This window comes from Pseudopodoces humilis, chromosome 20 (assembly GCF_049639895.1).
Source record: "Pseudopodoces humilis isolate 2021_Gansu_Grassland_sample_001 chromosome 20, ASM4963989v1, whole genome shotgun sequence".
NCBI classification, from domain to species: Eukaryota; Metazoa; Chordata; class Aves; order Passeriformes; family Paridae; genus Pseudopodoces; species Pseudopodoces humilis.
Genome location: NC_142219.1, coordinates 9673143 through 9690738, shown reverse-complemented (window position 1 = coordinate 9690738; position 17596 = coordinate 9673143). Strand labels below are relative to the sequence as shown.

The following is a 17596-nucleotide window of genomic DNA, read 5'->3' as shown; positions in this document are numbered from 1 at the left end:
GTTCCCACCGGGACTAGGGGCCCCTGGAAGCTGTGGGGGGGTGGGAGGGAGCAGGGCTGGGCTATTGGGGTGCTGGCACCCCAAAAGTTGGGATGGGTGCTCTGGGGAAGGTGGGGTGTCCATACCCCACACACTGCGGGTAAGTTGTGGATGGCAGAGCCTGTGTCTCCTCTTGCCCCCATGGTATGTGGGCTACTGTGGAAGGGGGGATGCTGATTTTGGGGTCCCTGTGCCTCAGTTTCCCCTGGCAGATCACTGTCACTGGGTGAGGGAGCAGCAAGGAGGAGCAGGGCACACTGGAAATACCGCGGTGTTGCTGATTCCCTTGTTTCCTTGAAAGTGGAAAAACAAACAAAAAGTTGTTAAATATCATCCCAGCTGCTGGCACAGTGTCAGCCAAGGACCCTGGCCAAGGGAAGTGACCAGGTGCCAGCCTGGCATGCCTTCCTCACGGCAGGGATGGAGCCAAAGGGGAGCAGAAGAGGGACAGGGAGGTGGGTATGGGGTGGAAAGGGACCCTGGAGCACCCCAGGGCTGAGCTGAAATGTGGTGTCCCCCCCAAGGGGGTCTCCAACCTCAGCCCTGTGAGGCTTCTTGCACCTCTTTCCCATCTCCTGCTCCTGTCCCACCCTTGTGGGAGTGGCTGCAGTCTCTGCCTTCTGTGAGGTGATGGGGGGATCGCTCCAAAGGGCCCCAGCGGGACTGAAGCTGTGCCTCCCTGTGATGCCTCCGTTCAAGAAACCCTCCTCATTCCTCTCCTTCCCAGGTCCCCGTGTCCCAAAAGCAGCGTGGCTCTGGTGCAGGGCTGTGCTCTGTGCTGGTTACTCAGGAGCTCAAGGTTGGTATGGGAAGTAGGGATGTTTTGTTATCACCAAAGCTCAGCTCCACCAGGAACAGGGCTGCTCCAGAGCTCTCCCCCTGCTCGCTGCCTGCCAGCTGTGGGGGGTTTGGGGCACAGTTTGGGTCAGGGGACCAAAATCCCGTATTCTGGTCTCACTGCTGTCTGCCTGGCACTGGGGCAGAACCGGGCACGGTGTGGGGTTCCCAGTGCACCCTGTTTGGGGTGTGTTGTTCCAATGCAGTGTCTCCCCCTCGGGACTCCTTGTGCCCTTTGCTTCCAGGCTGCTTCAGCTTGGCCAGAGGAGCAGAGGAACCTTCTGCGGCTGCGGGGCTGCGGGCCAGGGCTGGGCCTTCCTCCAGATCCCACCTTCCTCCTCCTTGCTTGCTGTGGACACAACCAGCCCCTCAGTGCAGAGGTAGGACTTTTACCCTGGGGGTGTCACCGGGGCTGGGTGACAAGGAGGGCTCCCAGAGGAAAGGAGGGGGCTCTCCCTGCTTTGCCTGGGGGCTGCCGGACCTTGGGGCTGGGCCAGTCCCTCTCTAAGGGGTGATTCTTGTCCATGGGGTGCCTGGCACGGCCAGCTGGAGCTGGGAGGGGCACATCCCGGGCTGGATGTGGCTGAGCCCCCTGGGATGTGAAGCTTGGAGACAATTCAAGGGCTGCTGTGGGGTGGGGGCTTGGCAGGGTGAGCAGAGGGGCGTGATGGCTCATTTGGAGGCAATGAGAGGTGTCTTGGCTGGGGGTTTGGGATGTGCAGGCTGCCCTGGCTCCACCAGGGGTTCAGGGGCAAAATCCTAAAGTCTGCTGCTCCGTGTTTCTACCCAGACCTGATAATACCCAGAGCAAACCCTTGAGGTCCCCCAGAACAATTTGCGAGCCGCCTTTCCTCTTCCCCCATCTCCTGGGAGCCCACAGCCCATCTCCCGGGCATGTGAAAGCTGCCGGGATCTGGCTGGAGGGGCCACACGTGTTTGTCCCCCCGTGTCACCCGGCAGCGTGCCCGGCCATGCCTTCGGCACCGCTCCAGTGCCTCTAAAACCCGCCCAGGGCTGAGCAAACAGCGGCCCCGGGGCAATGTCTGAGCCCTGCCCCTTGTCCTGCTGCGTGCCCCGTGGGAGCTGGGGACACCGGCACGGCCCCTCGCTCTCCCCCTCGTGTTCGCAGGCTCGGCGGTGGGTCAGGACACGCAGCGGGGTCCCGGGGGACACCAGGTAATCGCCACCCCGGGAGACAGGACAGGGTGAGCACCGGACACCTGGCGACACCAGGGGCGGCTGTGGCGATGGAGGAGGGGGTGGCACAGCCTGTCCTGGGATCTTCCATCCGCTGCATCCTAGAGATGGGAGGGGACACTGGGGACAGCCCTGTCCCTCCCGAGAGCCGCCTGTGCTCCGCACCGAGCCCGGGGAGGGCATCGGGGCTGCGGGGGGACCCGTGGGGAGCAGCTGCTGACTCCAGCTCCTCTCCCCAGCAGAACATCCTGGTCAGGCCATGGCAGACCAGCCTGTCGGGGGCCAGAAGCCCTTCCACGTCGTTTCGCCCGTGCTGGAGAGCCTGCCCCTCTCCAAGGCCGTGGGCACCAAGGTCTTCATGAAGCTGGAGAACGTCCAGCCCTCGGGATCCTTCAAGATCCGGGGCATCGGGCACCGGTGCCAGGATGTGAGTGTGGGCACGGTGTGCGCAGGGGGCTGCAGGGGGGTCACAGTGGGGGGACACGGCCGCCCCCTCCCCTCTTTCTCTCCTGCCTTTCAGGCTGCCAGGAAGGGCTGCCGCCGCTTCGTCATCTCCTCAGGTGAATCCATCGCGAGCTGGGGGATGCTCCTGAGGAATCTGGGGATGTACAGGGGGTCGAGCCCTGCCTGACCCCCCCACTTTTGGCAGGAGGAAACGCGGGTCTGGCGGCAGCGTACGCGGCCCGGCAGCTGGGGCTGCCCATCACCGTGGTGCTCCCCAGCAGCAGCGGCCCCACCCCCGCCCGCAAACTGGAGCAACTGGGGGCCACAGTCGAGGTCTACGGCAAGGTACCCCCAAAAGTGAGGTCTAGGGGGGGTCCAGAGGAGGCTGAGCCTGACCTCACCTGCTCATTGGTGCTTGGCAAAAACCCCATCCCGAAAATTCCCCTCTGCCGCATCCCCTGCACGGCAGGGTCACCCTGGGAGCCCTCACCCGTTCTGGTGTCCCCCAGCCCCGCAGTGACAAGGGACCCATCCCGGGGTTCTGAGGGTTCTGTGGAGCCCTGCCGAGCCCCCTCGTCCCCACGCAGGTGTGGGACGATGCCAACAGGCGAGCCCAGGAGCTGGCTGAGACAGAGGGCTGGGTCAGCATCCACCCCTTCGATCACCCCTTGGTGTGGTGAGTGCAGCCAGGACTCGGCTCCTGCCCCCGGTCCCCATCCCCGGGATCCAGGGAGCCCGGGGAGCCCCCAGGCTGCATCCCGCTGCCCCTCACCCTGCAGGGAGGGCCACGCCAGCCTGGTCCGGGAGCTGAAGGACTCTCTGGAGGCCAAACCAGGCGCCATCGTGGTGGCGGTGGGTGGCGGGGGGCTGCTGGCCGGTGTCGTGGCCGGCCTGCAGCAGGTGGGCTGGCAGGATGTCCCCATCATCGCCGCCGAGACCCAGGGAGCTCACAGCTTCCACGAGGCGCTCAAAGCCGGCCGGCTCGTCACCCTGCCCGACATCACCAGGTGAGCAGCCGGGCGAGCAGCGAGCTGGCAGGGCTCACGGAGCCGTCCTCGCCCTGACCGCCCCGTCCCCTCCTGTGCCAGCGTGGCCACCTGCCTGGGAGCCAAGACGGTGGCGGCGCGGGCGCTGGAGTGTGCCCGGGAGTGCCAGGTGATCTCGCAGGTGGTGGAGGACACGGAGGCTGTGCGGGCCGTGGAGCAGTTCCTGGGTGAGCGGGGGTGACCTTGGGGGTCTCTGGGGCTGCTGGGCGAGCTCTCAGTGCGTGCGCGGTCCCCGCAGATGACGAGAGGATGCTGGTGGAGCCGGCGTGCGGGGCCCCGCTGGCCGTGCTCTACTCGGGCCGGCTGCAGCGGCTGCAGAGCCAGGGGAGGCTGCGGACCCCGCTGGGCTCCGTGCTGCTCGTGGTGTGCGGCGGCAGCAACATCCACACGGGCCAGCTGCGGGACCTGAAGAGCCAGCTGGGGATGCAGTGACACCCGGCCCGGGCACGGGATGTGACAGAGCCCGGCTGCCGCGCTCCGCTCGCTTTCCTTCCCAAAGAACCGAAATAAAGCCCGGGGACGCGGGGCCGGGCTCCTCACGCAGCCTTTTCCAGCACACGGCACCCATGCACGGATGGGGAAACTGAGTCAGGGTGGAGCCAGGGTGGTGCCCGTGCTGAGGGCAGGACTGGGGTCCGCACATCCCACTTCTATCCTCCCTACAACCATCCGCCCCCCTCTCCTCCCTGCCCCTGCTCCTCCCCGGGCTGTTTGGGCTGCAGCTCCCCACCTCAATTAGCAAACGCTCCCTCTCTGACTAATTACTTTACTACTGACTTTATGCGTTATTATTGTAATGATTATTAATTAATACAATCTTCTCCCGTTCCTGCCACATTGGCTGTGGCCAGACGAGAACACAGTTCTTGTTACAGTGATTTATCCGCGGGGATCCCCGGCCGGGTTTAGCACCTGCGGACTCCGAGGTGCTACCCCATCCCAGACCCCCGAAGATCCCTTTTTTCTGCCCCCATCCCACTCTTTTCCCCATTCTCCCTTTCCCCCAGGCTTTCCTGCTCTCCTACATTTCCATTCTGCAGCTCTATGTTTGCTTTCAGCCCTTTGCTGTGGCGCCTCCTGGGGTTTTTCTGTATCCTCCCAACATTTCTCCCCTCTCCTTCCTCCCACTCCGGGTGATGCGGGGTTTTGCTCCTGCTGGTGCTCCCCAGCCCCACCTGGTTCCCCTGTGGGCCTGTGCGCAGGGAGAGAAGCCCCTTGCTGTCCCCAAACCCCTCTCAGCCTCTTTTTTGGAGCAGAAGGGTGTCAGCCCCAGGACCAGCTCACCCCCGTCCCTGCACAAAGCCCTTTCCCCTGAGCTGGCTGGAACCCCTCCCTGCCCTAAGCCCCCCACCGGCCAGGCCCCCTCCCCAGGTGCTTGGAGGAGGCCAAACCCCCATAAATCAAAACTCTGCCACTCCATCGTGAGCAATATCTTATGTAAAAAGGTGTTTCCAGGGAGCACCGAAGGCTGGAGAATCCTATTACGAGGCACACTATTAATTATAAGGAGTCAGCCCAGCCTACTCCAGCTATTTTTTATCCCAGGTCCAAAACCTGATTACTTTCCACCTTCTGCAGACCTTCCCCTTCCGAAAAAATAAAAAGGCAAGAAGGTCAGGAAAAGAAAAAACAAAAAAAGCCAGCAAACAAAAAAGGAATAGGGCTGGTGTTTGCCCAACAGCTTTTAAAAAGGAATTTATTCCCGCGATTCTGCTCGGGGGTGGGTCAGGAGCTCACGATGGTGATTCCTCAGCACGGAACCACAGAAAGGTCAGTGCTGGTGGTGACATGGGCGTGACTGTGGGGTTTGGGGTGACTCCCCCAAGCACCCCAACAGGGAGCTTTTCCCCTCCTTGCCTTCTTGAGGCCTTCGGGTGCCAGCTGGGGGTGTTGGGCTCATGTCCCCGGCAGGGATGTGAGGTGTGGGGTGGCTGGGGACACCCCTGGGAGGTGGCACGGCCCCAGCTGGTGACCTCTGGTGGCTCTGCAGCTGGAGACGAGCAGGAATCCTGAGTGCTGCTGCCTTGCCGGGACCTTTGCGGTGATGGGGAGCCCGGGTTTGGCTCCTGCACCCAGCCTGGAGCTGCAGAGCTCCTCTGTGCCAGGGGATTATTCCTTGGGATCATCCCTGCTGTGATGGCTGTTCCTGCTGAGCCCCATCCTCCTGCGAGGTGGCAGCTTGGAGCACCATCCCCAATCCCTCCTGCAGCCTCTTCTGCCCAGGTCCCCAACATGGGGGTGTCCCAGCAGCCTAAAAACAACCCCCAGCTCTATGCTTTGGATTTTGAATTAATAATAATGATGATAATAATAATAATAGCCACCAGTGCTCACCCAGTGACTGAGCATTTCATTCTCCTCAAAATGATGCTGTGAGTGGGTTATTTGCCAGCTCACCGCCCTGTCCTTATAGGAAGTCCCCATCACCTGCTAACACCGACAGCTTGGAAGCGCTGCAGCCCAGGGGAGCGGCCGGCTGTGCTCCAGCCTCAGTTTCCCCATTTGTGAGAAGGGGAGAAGGTGTTTTTCTTGGGGGATGAGGGGACACCAGTGTGTCCCTGCTGGCTCCCGGCTGAGGGCTCCCTCGGGGCTCTGCCTGCCTCGTTGGCCACCCCGTTATTAATGCCAGTAATGGTATAGGAAGGATAAATTCCACCACTTGGCTGAACAGAGAAAATATGCAGAGAAGTGGCTGGCTTTCCATAAATCATCGGTGCTCCGTGCTACAACCGAGCCAGGACTTAAAATTCAGGTCAGGAGAGAGGGACTCTCGTAAGCCAGCAAGGGAAGGTAATTTATTCTGTTTATATCGTTTTACTGCAAGACAAGGAGCGGGTGGGGGGGGATGGGGTGTGTGTGAGAAACTCTGCCATGATTTTGCATTTTAAATATTAGTTCAGAGCTGCAGCCTGCCTGGGACTTTTTATTTTTCTGTCTCAAGGGATAGAAAGCAGGAGAGAGAAGGGGAGTGAGTTGGGGTGCTGGGGAGGAGACCCCCCGCTCCCACCACCAGTGAGGCCAGGGAAAACGGGGCAAAAGCTGCTGCTGGCATTGCTGAACCCCCTCTTGGGGTGTCCCCCCCAGGCTGCCCCTTGGGGCTGCTCTGCCAGCAGGGCTGCAGGTCCCCCCCGAGCTGCTCTGGGAGGGTCTTGGGACCCAGGAGAAAGGAACTGTGCATGTGAATTGTGGGGGAAGGGGCTGAGCTGGGTAATGTGCCCCTTTCCCAGTGCCACAGAGCTGCGGGACTGGGGGGAAATGGGAGCGCTGGGCTGGGGGATGCAGCACATCACTCACCCAGCGCTGGGAGCTGCTCCCCCAGACCCCACGCAGGGCTGGGGGACAGTGGGGGAGCCCGGCCAGCATTTCTCACGGGCTTGTGTTGAAACAAATTAAAATAAAATAAAATGAAAGGGACCAGGTGACCGAACAGTAGGTAACTAAAAGGTTTTTTATTCACATTGAACAACAAGAGCCATTCACACTAACAGCCTCCGCAAGAGGCAGCGGGGACAGGAAACCCACGACGCTTTCAGAAAACAACTTTTTTTTCTTTCCTTTTCCATTCTCCTTCCTTTTATTTCCCCCCCTCTCTCTATGCTCTCACCCCCTCCCCGGTGCCATCCCCTCCCTGCCTTCAAAATAGAAAAATTCGGAGCCTCCGATGACTAAAGTACAATAAATAATCAGTAAACACAAAAACATACTTTATTTGTTTCTCCTTTATACAAAATAAAGAAACTAGAAGCAAAAACTATAATACATCCTTAAATTGGCGGAGCCTCTGGGAATCGTTGGGGTGGGACTCGGTGTCGAGGCTCGGGTGAAATTTCTGCTGTTGTGGTTGGGTTGGTTTTGTTCTGGGGTTTATTGTTTGTTTGGGGTTTTATTTTGTCGCTGTTGTTGTGTTTTTCCTGTTTCTGCCTCTTTCTGGTGTCAGTTCCACCACACGGGAGCCCAATCTCAGCCAGTCACTGGGGCAGCCCCTGGCTCCCGCACAGCCCCCTCCTCCCCACCGCCAAAATCCGAGCCCAAACCCATCCTCTCCTCGGGGGTAAAACGGGAACAATAAAAATCAGGGCAGGGAGGGGCCACGGGGTGGCGGGGGGGGGGGGTGGGGGGTGTTATTCCTGCTATTCCCCATTCCCCCCCCCCTTCCTGCGGTAGGGGATAATTAAAAAGGATGCTAATTAGCAGGGGGGAGCCCTGCTGCAGCCCCCCTCCCCCGGTGCCGCCGGGGCGGTGGGACCTGTGTCCCGGCGAGTTCAGCTTTGGTCCGAGAGGCGCTGGTCCCGACTCCGGCGGGCTCCGCAGGGCTGGGCACCTTTCATTGCCCCCCAAAAAGTGTCGGGGGGAAGGTGGCGGCAGGGGGGAGGTAGCGGGGTGGCCCCGAGGTCCCGGGAGGAGCGGGGATGGGGAGGACGGGCGGACGCCGGGATGCGGTTTGGCATCGGGCAGGGGGGGCTTTATCCGGCCCTGCAGTGGGGCCAGGGGGGGACACGCGTGGGCTGGGGGGGATCAGGGGGGGTTTTTCCCCTGCACACACTCACACGCGTGCCCACGCCGGGCCTACCACACCGCCGCCTCGCTGAGCTCCGGGTTGGGGTGCGACAGAGCCCCGCTGTAGCCGCTATTGCTGGACATGGAGAAGGGAGGGCTGGGCCCCCCGCTGAAAACCTCCCCCGGGATGGGGTGCAGAGAGCCCGTCATCCCCGGCTCGGGGCTCGGGGTGTCGGGGTGCGAGATCATATCCGTGTACCTTTGGTTTTCTGAGGAGTGGTGTCCGCTTAGGGGGGGCTCCAAGGGTCCCAGGGGTGTGGAGCCGGGTCCTGAGTTCTGAAGGTAGCTGGAGTCGGCCGGGGACTGGGCTTGGGAGGGCGGCCCGTGGGGGAAAAAGTCATAATTGCCTCCCGGCCCGTAGTAGTCACCTTGGTAATCTGCGTGGCGGGGAGGAAAAAGGGTAGATCGGGTCTGCCTGGGATAAAAACCTCCCGAAATCCCGTTGCATCCCAAAGCAGCCCTGCGCTGTCCCTTCCAAAACGCTCCGCTGGCTCCCAAAGGGCGGGTGGGATCTGAGCCCAACCCGAGAAAAAAGCGCTGCACTACCCATCACCCTCCCTTTACCCACCCTGGAGGGACGGAGGGAGGGGAATCCGCGCTGGGAGGGGTGAGGGTGCCGCGAAAATGGGCTCTTTTTAGTGCTTAATTAATGGGTGGGGGGAAATTAACATGCATATATTTACATATACGTATATGAAAAGGGAATGGGGAAAAGATAGATATAAAAAGAATGGGCAAAAATAAATTTGTAACGGGAAAAAGTTATATAATGGGAAAATATAAATGTACATTGGGGGGATTACATATAATAGGGAAAATACATTATATATATATTGGAATTAATATATGTGTTAAAGCAGCTTGGAAGGGATCTAAAAACGAAGTGCAGGGCAACAAGGGGTGCCTGGAAAGCCACTGGTCAGATGGGAAGCTTTGAAAGCGCAGCTTTTTGGGGGGGCTCTGGGGGGAGCTGGGGGAGGAGGGGGGCGCTCGGGGCCGCCCCGCTGCGCCCATCCCGTCCCGTCGGGGCAGGGGGGACGGGCGGGCCGCGCTGACCTTCCATATGCTGCGGGCCCGGGAGGTAATGGGAACAAATGCGGCCTGAAAGGGGGACAAAAGCCCCGCAGCTGGGGCTTTGTTAGCGGGAGAGGGGCCCCGCAATGCCGGGGGTGGGGGGTGGGGGTGCGTGGAGCCGGCTCTGCGTGTGCGCGGCTGCGGGCACGCGTGTGAGCACGGGCGGGGGGAGAGGGGGAAAGCCGCGGAGAACGGGATGGGAGGAACAAAGGAGAAGAGGGGGGGACGGGGCACGGACCCCGCGGGCCGCCCCTCACCTCCGTAGTACGTGTAGGGCGTGGAGCCGAGCATCTCGGACTCGTCGAGGCGGCCGCCGAGGGGCCGCATCCTGCGGGGGCTGCGGAAGAACGCGTGCCGGCGGGCGCCCAGCGCGCTCAGCTGCTTCATCCGCCGCTCCTTCGACCGACGGTTCTGGAACCACACCTGTGGCCGGGCTGGTGTCAGCGCCCACCGCGGAAGGGCCCGCACGGACCCCTCGGGGTCAGCGACATCCCGTCCCCCAAAGGCTGCGCGGGGAAATCTTGCACCCGCACGGGTTTTCCGATATCTGGGTATTTTTTATTTTTTTTTTTTACCGACACCGACCCGCCTTCTTACTGCTGCTGCCTCAAAAAATACATGGGGACACCGCAGCCCACAAATAACCAAGTTATTTAAAATCCTGCCCCTCCTTCCCCCGGCTGCATCCCCACATCCTCAGCTTCTCTGTCCCTGCAGCTGGAAAACGCAGGAGGGGGAAATTTCCCCTATGGATAGGGGAAGGAAGGGAGGAAACGTGGGAAGGAAAAAGGGGATAGGACTCCGGATCATGGCAGGGAAAAAGCGGGGAGCAGGGGGATGAGCACCCGAGGCATCAGGCAGGGAGTCAGAACAGCCGGCGTTAGGGATGGGAATAAAAGGGAAAGGGGAGATGTGGCCGCCTCTCCACGGGCATTGCCTCTTCCGAACCGCACGCCTCAGCAGCTTCTTGGGGCGTCTGGATTATTGTCTCACTCCCCCAGGGATGGGGCAGCTCAGGGGTACGAGCACAGCACTCTCCTGCGGGACTTGTGCTCCCTCTGCCAGGAGCCGGGAACCGCAGCTCCGCTACCGGCAAAGCCGGAGAGTCCTCCCCTATTAATGCCTCTATTAAAGCCCATTAATCCCCGCATTTCCGCAGGGATTTTCTTCACGGGGGCAGTGCGGTGAGGAAGCGCCGGCTGCCTGCAGAGCGGACGGATGCTCCTCGCTTCCGCAAGGCTGCAGCATCCATCTCCTGGCACGCCGGGGATCCTGCTCGGCCGCGCAAAACCGCGCTGCCTCACCCTTTGGGAATGATTTCCACCCCTTCCGTGGGCTGGGGGATCCCCCCTCACCCACCAGAGCGTGGGGTGGCTGCGGGGCTGGGCCTGAGGTGGCGCTGGCAGGGGACAAGCGGGGTTCGCCCGTTCCCGTTCCCTGAGGGACCAACCCCGGTGTCCCAACCCCTTCCCGGCACCGGGGGGAGACTCTCACAGCCTCCAGCTGTCTGGGCTCCTACCGGCGCCCCTTCTCCTGTCCTACCTGGATGACTCTCATGTTGAGGCCGGTCTCCTGGGCCAGCTGCTCCCGGATGTGGCGGGTGGGTTTGGGGGTGGCGGCGAAGGCAGCTTTGAGGGTCTCCAGCTGTTTGGCTTTAATGGTGGTGCGGGGACCCCTCCGCTTGGTGCCCGAGTTCTGCTCCTCGTTCTCGTTGTTGGTGGTCTCCTTGTCCGAGGAGGTGGAGTTGTCCGTTTCCTTGGTGTCGTCCTGCATGGGGTCCTGGAGATCCGGGGACAAACTCCTGTCTGTACATGAGGACACTGTAAAGGAGACCCAGAGAGGAAAGTGGGGGGTGGATGACTTAGGGGAGAGATTGACCCCCCTCTCCTCTGTCCTCCCCGGCCCACCCGGCCCGCCTGCTTTCCAGGAGAGGGGTTGGGGGGTGCTGGAGAGCAGCAAGGGGTGCAGACGGCCTCTGCCCCCCTGGTTCCCCATAAGCATCACCCCCCCAACACCACGCGGAGCTGCGGGCAAGCGCCGCCCGCTCCAGCCCTGCGCACCGTGGGGGGGAGCGGGGGAGGGGGCGATCCCCCGGCCCCGCCGCTGCCCCCCACGGGCCCCCTCTACCCCCCGTGCCGGGAAGAGGGATGCGCCACTGGGAAAAAATGCAACCGGTCCCTGTCGGGGATTTTGGGGAGTCCCCGGTCACTGGCTCCAGCCTGGCTCGCCCCCCGCCCCCAGCCACCGTGTTCCCCCCGGGGACCCTGCAGCCAGCACCCCCCCAAGGCCAAGCTCTACTCGCCTCGCTCACAGCAGCGGCCCCACTGACTGGCGTGGCAGGATCCGGCCCCGGGTGCTGGACGGAGAGAGAGCCCACGGAAGGGGGTGAGCAGGGGCGCCCGGCATGGCTGGGACAGCAGGAGGGGGCCTGGCCCTGCTCTCCTGACGCAGAGACAGCTTCCAAGGAAGTCAAATGGGAGCTTTGCCTCTGGGTGAAAGGAGGCGAAGGATCAGGCCCGCGGCGCGGGGGGACCGGGCACACACGGGGGGGGGCTCTGGGGAGTGAGGGGCTCCCGAGGCGGCCCTTGGGGGGATCCTGGCTCCCCCCCGCCCCGCATCCCCGCTGCCGGAGGGGCCGTGAGCGGAGCAGGAGCCAAGGCTGGAGCGGGGAGCTCATCCCACGCGTGTCCGTGTCCAGCGTGGGGGTGTCACGGAGGCTTCCGCACGGTTCGAAGCCTTTCTCCCCAAATCACTCCCTCCCCCGACGGATCGGCTGGCTGCGGGGTGCAGCCCCTCACCCCACAAATCCGAACCTCCTGCCCGGCCGGGAGGTTCCTCCGCCGGGAGGCACCGGCGGCTCGGGGCCCGTGCCCGGCTCTCTCGGCGCTGCCCGCTCCTGCCGGTGCCGGTGGCACGGATTACCGGGGGGTCGGGCTGGCCGCGGGGTGCAGCCCCTCACCCCACAAATCCGAACCTCCTGCCCGGCCGGGAGGTTCCTCCGCCGGGAGGCACCGACGGAGCGGTGGGCGGGCTGAGCAGCTCGTACCTGAGTTGAGGCTGCCTTCCTTCAAACTGGGAGAGTTCAAATAATCCTCTTTGCAAACAAATTTGTTTTCGTCGATGATATAGAGTTCCTCGCCCGTGGAGAGCTGCTTGTTGCAGACCATGCAGGTGAAACAGTTCAGGTGAAAGACTTTATTCCGGGCTTTCCGGACGAGGTCGCTGGGAGAGATCCCTTGGGAGCAGCCTGCGCATTTGGTACCAAACCTCCTGGGAAAGGGGAGAAAAGCGAGAGCTGGAGCCCCGGCAAAGATGGGCTGAGGCGGGGGGCTGTGTGTGTGCGCTGTACCGAACCCCCCTCCTCAAATCCTGATTCCTCAGCATCTCCCGAGGGCGAACCGCACCTGCGGGGCGAGGATGAGGAGAGCCTTCATCCCCGCGCAGCCCTGGCGTTTGAGGTGTCCCCACCCGTGGGGGTCACACACGAGCATCCTCGCCCGGATTTGGCCCCAGAAGGGACGCGAGGGAGGGGAGAGCTGCCGGGGGTCCCCTCGGCACTCGGCGGGGCAGGATTTCGTTTCAGGCGGTGCCTCCCGGGAGGGGAACGCGGGGCTCCGGCCCGAAAATCCCGTGGGGAAAACCGGGCTGAAGGCGGCCAGAGAGACGGGAAAAGGGAGCGGAGGGTGCGGGGATCAGAACAACGGGCGGCAGAGGAGGGGGCTGTGCTCCCCAAAGCTCCCCGTGGTCCCAAGCCCGCCTCGCTCTCCCGAGGGGAATTTTTCCAGGTCATAAAGAATGCTTTGTAAATCTCCCGTTTTCCTTTCCTTCCCAGAGAGGGTCTGGGTTTAGGTGAGTTTTTGTTTTTGTTTCCCCGGGAGATGTTTTGGCTTTTTTTAAAGAAAAAAAAATAAAAATCCAGGGAATCTGAATCGGCTGGGAACGACCTCCCAAGGGGAGGGAAAAAAAGAAAAAGAGAAAAAGAAAAAAAAAGGAAAAAGAAAGGAAAAGAAGCAAAACCAAACAACCAAAACCTGCCACAAAACCCCACAAAACAAAACCCAAATCCCCAGAAGAAAACATAAAACCCACAGCAGAATAAAACAACAACAAAAAAATTCCAACAAAACCCCCCAAACCAACGGAACAAACAAAAAAGAAAATAATACAAGGAAAAAAAAACAAACAAAAATAAAACCAAGCCCCACAACCTCCAAAAAAAAAAAAAATCCCACAAAACAAAAAATTCTGTCCCCAGAACAAGGAGCAGGGGCTGTCGCAGCCGGGTCCCCGAGGTCCCTGGGGGCTGCCAGGCCCCGGGGCACCCACGCAGGGTCCCCCCCTTTTTCCCCTCGGGCCGCGGCACAACTCGTGCCTCCCTCGCTGCTCCCCGTGACGTTGATGTAGTGCGAGCATTAGGAGTCATAAGTCACGGCCCCCCCTTTGCCCCTGGTTTCCTCCCGGCACTTTGTGGTGTTCATTAGGGGCTGTTGAGGTGCGGGGGGAGGTTTTGGGCTCCGTTCTCACCGGGGCCTGCGGTGCCGGGAGGGGAGCTCGGGGTGCCGGGCCCGGAGAGGGGCGCTCGGGTGTCCCCGGTGCCCCCCGAGGCCTGAGGATATGGGGAGGGCGGCGGCACCGGCGGAGCGGGGCCCGGGGCTGGCGGGGAAGGTGATGGGGAGGTGGGGAGGGGGGCACAGCCCCCACCTCAGGCTGCAGCGCGGCCACCGCGTCCCCCCCGGGCTCCCCCGGGCCGGCGGCTGCTCCCGAGCGGGGAAACCGGAGGGGACCCCCTTGAGCCCCCCAAAGCTCCGGGGGACACCCCAGGCGGGCAGGGGTGAAGAGCTCCGCACCCTCCGCTCCCCTCTGGGGTGGGGGTGAGGACTCACCTGAAAAAGTCATTTTTGCAGTAGAGTTTCCCTTCCCTGGAGAAGCATTTCTCGGTCAGGTTGCACTTGCACTCGCAGCACTGGACGCATTTGATGTGCCATGCCCTGTCCAAGACGTTCAGTAGGAACCGGTCCAAAATCGGCCTCTCGCAGCCCGCACAATGCACCATCATAACCTCCGCCGGGGGATGGAGACGCTCAAAAGGAGAAGCCAGCCCCGCGCCGGCACACGGCGGCGGCAAAAAAAAAATAAAAGAGAAAAAAACAACAACAAAAAAACCCAACCAAAAAAACCCAAAAACAAAACCAAAAAACAACAAAATAACCAACCAAACAAACAAAAAAAACCAGCAAAAAATAATGTTAAAATAAAATAAAATAGGAAAAAAAAAGAAAAAGAAGGAAAAACAATAATACAAAATCAAATGAAATTAAATGAAACGAAATCAAAGAAATTAAAATGGAAGAAAAGAAAGGAGAATAAAAATAAAAACCAAAGGAAAGAAAAGAAAATAGAATGAAATAAAACAAAAACTAACAAAATATAGAAGAAGGAATAACAAAAAATTCAGGGGAGGGCAGCAGGGCGGCTGTCAAGTTCTTCCCCTTCTTCTCTCCGGAGCCTCGACGACGGGAGGGAAAAAACGATGTCCCCCCCCAAAATAATCCAAACCACCCCCGAGAAATAATAATAACAATAATACTAAAGACCCCCCCAAATCTCCCTCCGGTGCCTGCGGAGCGGCCCGGGAGCCGGCGGAGCGGCGGCCGCGCTGCTGGCGGGCTCTGCGGCAGCGGGCGCGGCGGGAGGGGTGCATGAACCCCCCCCTGCAGCCGGCAGCCCCGGTGCCTCGCTGTGCTCCGCCGCCGCCGCGCCGCCACTCTCATGCTGTCCCCATCGCCAGCTTTGTCCCCCGCCTTAGTAATTCGCGCATCCTTATTCAGATTTGGTGACGCCGAGGGCAGCGTCACCCGGGATGCGGCCAATGGGAGGGCGGTAACCATGGCAACCTCTTAATTTATAGCATATCTAAATTGGCTCCAGCCTTGTGCTTGGCACAGAGGGAAAAAAACAACGCGCCTCTATTGTTGAGGGTGGCTTGTACCTGGGCCGCGAAGTGAGTACGCACCTGGCTGGGGGGCCGGGGGGGCACGGCCAAGAAACCGCTGGCCCACCGTTTTTCCTTTCGTTTTTATTTTAATTGGCGTTTGTTTCTTTTCAAGGGATGCTCGGGGAGGAGTCGGGGGGTCCCGAGTTGCTCTGGGCGACAGCATCACCTGGTTTTTGGGGCTTTATATTTGTTTTGCGCAAGGGGAAGAGACGCTTTTGTCTGGAAGAGCAACAAGTGGGAAAAAGAAGGGAGGGGGTGTATTTGGGAGGGGGGAGGGGTTGCTGGGGATGGGGAGGAGGCCGGGGGCTCCTTCCCGCAGCGGAGCGGGATGAAAAGTTCCCCCGGAGCTATGCGACCCCCCCGAACCCCCCCGGCTTTTGTCCCCCGGGCCCCGCCGCCCCTCGGCCCTTCCCCGCTCGGCGCTCCCGGCGGGAGGGGCGGGCCCGGGGCGTCCCGGGGGCGGCGCCCGCCCCCCCCTCCCGCACTGAGTTTTCTCTTTAATTCCAGGTGCGGCGGAGCTGAGACCCCGCGGGAGGGACGGGGGAAGGAGCGGCCCCGGCCTGGGCTCGGGGAGGGTTTTGGGGAGGAAGATCCAGCCTGGGGCCGGGGGCTGCCGCCCCAGCGAGGGTCGGCGGCTCTCCCTCCGTTCTCCGGAGATTTCGGGAGGGGATGAGGCGGCCCTGGCGTCCGGCCGTGCGGGGAGGAGGAAAGCGGCGGGGCAGGTGAAGGCCGAACCTTCCTTCCCATTCTTCGTTGTTTCCTCTAGCCAAAATCCCTGAATTTTTATATTAAAAAATTACACTTTTCTTTTTTTTTCTATTTCCCTCGCTCCAGCCCGAAGTAACCCGTGGCTGTGGAGCATTGTGGCGCTGGGAAATGCTCCTGGTAGTGGCAAAAAAAAAACCAAAACCCAAACCAAAACCAAAAAAATAAAAAAAAACCCAGCTCAAAATCCCAACAAACCCGCCACGGCACGAGGGCATCGACGGGAAGTGGAGTTTTGTGTGTAGGGATGTTTGTGGAAAGAGGGAGAATCGAAATAAGGGAATTTAGGAGGATCAGGGAGGAAAAATAAAAGAGAAGGAAAAAGGAACTAAAACCAGAAAAAGCGCAGGAAGAAAAAGAGAAAATGTATGCAGGGAAAAAAAGAGAAAAAGGGAAAAGAGAGAGATAGTGAGGAAAAATAAATTAAGGGAAAAAGGAAGAAACTAAGAAGAGACAGGAAAACCCAAGAAAAACGAAGAAAAAATAAGAGAAATGCAAAGAAGCAAAGAAAGAAGAAATAAATGAACGAAAGGAAAAAATACACAGAAATAAAGAAGGCAAGGAAGAAGACGGGGAAAACAATGAAGGAAAAAGAAGAGAAAAGGAAAACAAAATCGGAGGAAAGAAATAAAAAAACAAAAAGAAAGGCGAGAATAGAAGAGAATGGAAACCAAAAGGGAAGGGCGAAGGAAAAGAGCCAGAGCGAAGGAACAAGGAAGTGGAGGAGGAAGAAAAGGAAACAAAGACGGAAGGAAAAAAAGCCAGGGAAGAGAGAAGAAAGGAAATGAAAACTGCAGCGAGTTAAAAAGGGGAGAAAAGGGCAGGAAAGGCGAAGGCACGGGAAAGAGGAGGGACCCACGGCCGATCGCGGCCGCGCTCCCGCAGGGCTGTGCCCAAGTTTGCGGCATTCCCTGGGCTCTTGTGAGGAATTTGGGAGGCGCGGAGCGGTGCGGGGATGTGCGGGGCCCGCTCCCACCGCAGCCTCCAGGGATTTCGGGGCAGGATCCAGCACTCGAGCGGGGCCGGATCATCGGGAGCATCGATCCCCGAGCCTCCCGGGCACGGCGGAGGAAGGCCGGGATGGAGAAGGGCTGGAGATCCACGCGTGTCCCCTCCTAGGGATGAGCGCTCGCACACGCGGGGCCCGAGCCACCGCAGGCTGCTCAGCGCCGTCCCGCGCCTATGGATAAACCTATGGATAAACCCATGGATAAACCTATGGATAAACCTATGGATAATCTGGGCCGTAGGGATGGTCCGTGCAGGGTCCGGGAGCGGCCCCCCGCTGGTTTTTGTGCCCCACGCGGCCTCGCTGCTCTCCCGTGGCCTCGCACACCCCCGCGGGTCCCCTCCCGGCCACCCTCTGTCCCCAGCTGGGGACCCCCGCCCCGTCCCCTGCTCCCCGCCGCCGCCCTCGCCTTTTTTCGTTTGAAAGTCAAGGAATAAATAAATCCGAGGGGAAAGGGAGGAGGGGAAAAACCACCCCGAGCCCCAAGAAACTCCCCCCAGCCACATTCCCCCATGGTAACAGATGGTAATTCAGGGCCCATAAGACCGCCTATATGTAACTAATAAACCTTTTGTGTTTTAACAGGGTAATGCGTGGAGAAGCAGCGTCGCTTACACAAGATGTTGATGGAAT

General features: G+C 60.3%; 2 protein-coding genes across 11 annotated transcripts; one reads left to right on the top strand and one right to left on the bottom strand.

Annotated features, from left to right (window-relative positions):
• The first annotated feature begins 92 nt into the window (after positions 1-92).
• Positions 93-6386, top strand: SDSL (serine dehydratase like). 8 transcript variants are annotated; one of them, XM_005524407.3, is made up of 10 exons: positions 93-139; positions 1122-1256; positions 2006-2052; positions 2316-2500; positions 2594-2633; positions 2723-2862; positions 3105-3193; positions 3297-3524; positions 3606-3730; positions 3802-6386. In XM_005524407.3, exons 1-10 carry the CDS (start codon positions 93-95, stop codon positions 3993-3995), a joined length of 1230 nt encoding a protein of 409 aa, XP_005524464.2. In that variant the 3' UTR covers positions 3996-6386. The 8 variants fall into 8 exon arrangements, with proteins under 8 accessions (XP_005524464.2, XP_087921372.1, XP_087921371.1 ...); XM_088065246.1 differs by having other exon boundaries at positions 2313-2500; XM_088065245.1 differs by lacking the exons at positions 93-139; positions 2006-2052 and adding an exon at positions 189-838 and having other exon boundaries at positions 2313-2500.
• Positions 6387-8129: 1743 nt separating this feature from the next.
• Positions 8130-14298, bottom strand: LHX5 (LIM homeobox 5). 3 transcript variants are annotated; one of them, XM_088065089.1, is made up of 6 exons: positions 14078-14298; positions 12241-12464; positions 11497-11682; positions 10737-11014; positions 9452-9617; positions 8130-8497 (listed from the first exon to the last, which is right to left on the bottom strand). In XM_088065089.1, exons 1-6 carry the CDS (start codon positions 14248-14250, stop codon positions 8130-8132), a joined length of 1395 nt encoding a protein of 464 aa, XP_087921215.1. In that variant the 5' UTR covers positions 14251-14298. The 3 variants fall into 3 exon arrangements, with proteins under 3 accessions (XP_087921215.1, XP_087921217.1, XP_005524463.1); XM_088065091.1 differs by having other exon boundaries at positions 11497-11550; XM_005524406.2 differs by lacking the exon at positions 11497-11682.
• Between the last annotated feature and the right edge of the window lie 3298 nt (positions 14299-17596).